This window comes from Anneissia japonica, unplaced genomic scaffold, assembly GCF_011630105.1.
Source record: "Anneissia japonica isolate Jap-2015-1 unplaced genomic scaffold, ASM1163010v1 scaffold287905_len56678_cov185, whole genome shotgun sequence".
Classification (NCBI taxonomy): domain Eukaryota; kingdom Metazoa; phylum Echinodermata; class Crinoidea; order Comatulida; family Comatulidae; genus Anneissia; species Anneissia japonica.
In genome coordinates, this window is record NW_022751508.1 from 1182 (window position 1) to 3211 (window position 2030).

The following is a 2030-nucleotide window of genomic DNA, read 5'->3' on the forward strand; positions in this document are numbered from 1 at the left end:
GTAAAATTTGATTGACTAAATCTATGGCAGCCATCTTGAATGGTACACTCACAATTCTGCGTATTCCGAACATCGAATACATTGCGGTTAGCCCTCTAGTATTCTTATTATATCACTATTGCATTCGCGGACAAACCATGTATATTCAGAGAACAGCGCCCCCCCCCCCTATTGCCCAAACATTCAAATTTTGTTTATGTCTGAAAAACCGTTACTTCCGCATACCTTCCCTCAACTTAGTACGGTCCTTGCAGTTGTTTTTCAAATTATATATGACTGTTAGGCTTTTCAAAAAGTTATTTACTTTACAAATATTTATTATTTTAAAAAAAAAATCAAAATTAGGTAATTTAAAAAAAAATAAATCGCACTCTTTATAAAAAGGGATTTTTTAGGCAAAATTAGCCTAAAAAATATAGGTTAATTTTTTTTAATAATTATTTTTTAAAAGTTTCGTTAGTATGGACCATGGTATTATTGCAAATAGGGGTGGATGAGCTTTCAATTGCACATGGTTATAACTGGGAAATAATTTGGAGATCGTCGCCTGAGGTTCTTCAATATTAGAAGTTTCACAGAATTTCAGCGTAAAAGTTTAGAATTTACACTAGCGGAAACATGGTTTTCATAGTAACAATTGTGTTATTGGCAACATCACATATATTTATAATGAACAGATATTATCTAAATGTATTAAGTCAGCATTTATTTTGGAAATATGCACTGACTTCGATAATTAAGGGCCAGTGCACACGTGTTTGCGACAAACACGTAATAATTAATAATTGTTCAGGACAGAACAAAAACAATTTCCTGATGTGGTATCTTACATGGCGGTATATCCATTGCTTTCGAAATTTCTGTACATTTTATGCTTGCTGGTCACACGAAATTTACACCTGACAATGGGTTTGGATTGTTGAAACAACGTTTCTCTAAGTGCTTTGTCAGCTCGTTGGAAGATTTGGTTGAAGTTGTGAATACATCTTCAAGTGCTGGAGTCAACATACTAAGATTGGTAGGCAATGAGAATGGAGAAGTGTTTGTCAAGAATTACGACTGGCGCGAATTTCTTACTCCATACTTTAACAAGATTCTTGGGATTCTGAAGCTACATTATCTCCACTTTAGTGCAGCACATCTAGGGGTTGTGTTTTGTAAGGATTTCATTGATAGCGAAGAGCGACAATTTCAGCTACTGAAGAGTGTACATAACTTGCCACCAGTAAATCTGCCTGCTCAATTGCTTTCTCCTGGACTACCCCTTAAGCGACAATGGTACTTGAGATGTGAGAGAGTTTTGCAAAGATGCTGTAAAGGACAAAGTGTGCCCCGCTCCAGTCTGACCACTAGAATAGTTAATCTATTCTCTATCAACATAATTATGTAACACCTTTGTAAAATAAAATATGCCTTTCACTATAATAAATTATTTCAATAATCCGTCTATATACCTGTAATGCAATATTGATTTTTAATAATAAAAGTACTATATTATGACACTAAAGCCTTGTTTGTAATTCATATGATTAAAGTATACTGTAGTAGATGTATATTATGTAGACAAGGAATACAGATTCCGTGATGTAGATATGAATACATTTTATGGTTACAAGATTAAAACCTCTTATATTTTTATTTAATATGCATTTTCATTTACTCATAAAAGTAACGTAATCAAATCAATGTATTTTTTCATTGGAACAATCTGCAAGCAACACTTCATCCCTTTGTATGTTACTACCGGGGAAACATGCAAGATGAAATTGACCATACAAGTTTTGTGATTATATCAGAATGTAACACACATGATACTGTGGCAGTTCACCTTTTTCAAAAATTGCTCATACAGTTTTTAACAGACACACTTGGACATGTTAAGAAAATATGCTATTTTTCTGACGGCTGTGCTGCACAGTATAAAAATAGAAAAAACTTTTTAAATTTGTGCCTCCATGAAGAAGACTTTGGTGTTCAAGCTGAATGGCACTTCTTTGCCACCTCGCATGGAAAGGGACCATCTGATGGTG

General features: G+C 33.9%; 1 protein-coding gene across 2 annotated transcripts in view; it reads left to right on the forward strand.

The window, feature by feature from the left end:
* The first annotated feature begins 1699 nt into the window (after window positions 1-1699).
* Window positions 1700-2030, forward strand: part of LOC117121756 — a 1998-nt gene continuing 1667 nt past the window's right edge. Inside the window, exon 1 of one of the 2 annotated variants that reach the window (XM_033267060.1) lies at window positions 1700-2027. In XM_033267060.1, the coding sequence (XP_033122951.1) occupies window positions 1754-2027 (274 nt within the window). In that variant the 5' untranslated portion in view covers window positions 1700-1753. The remainder of the gene's footprint in view (window positions 2028-2030) is intronic. The other variant, XM_033267059.1, reaches the window with a different exon arrangement.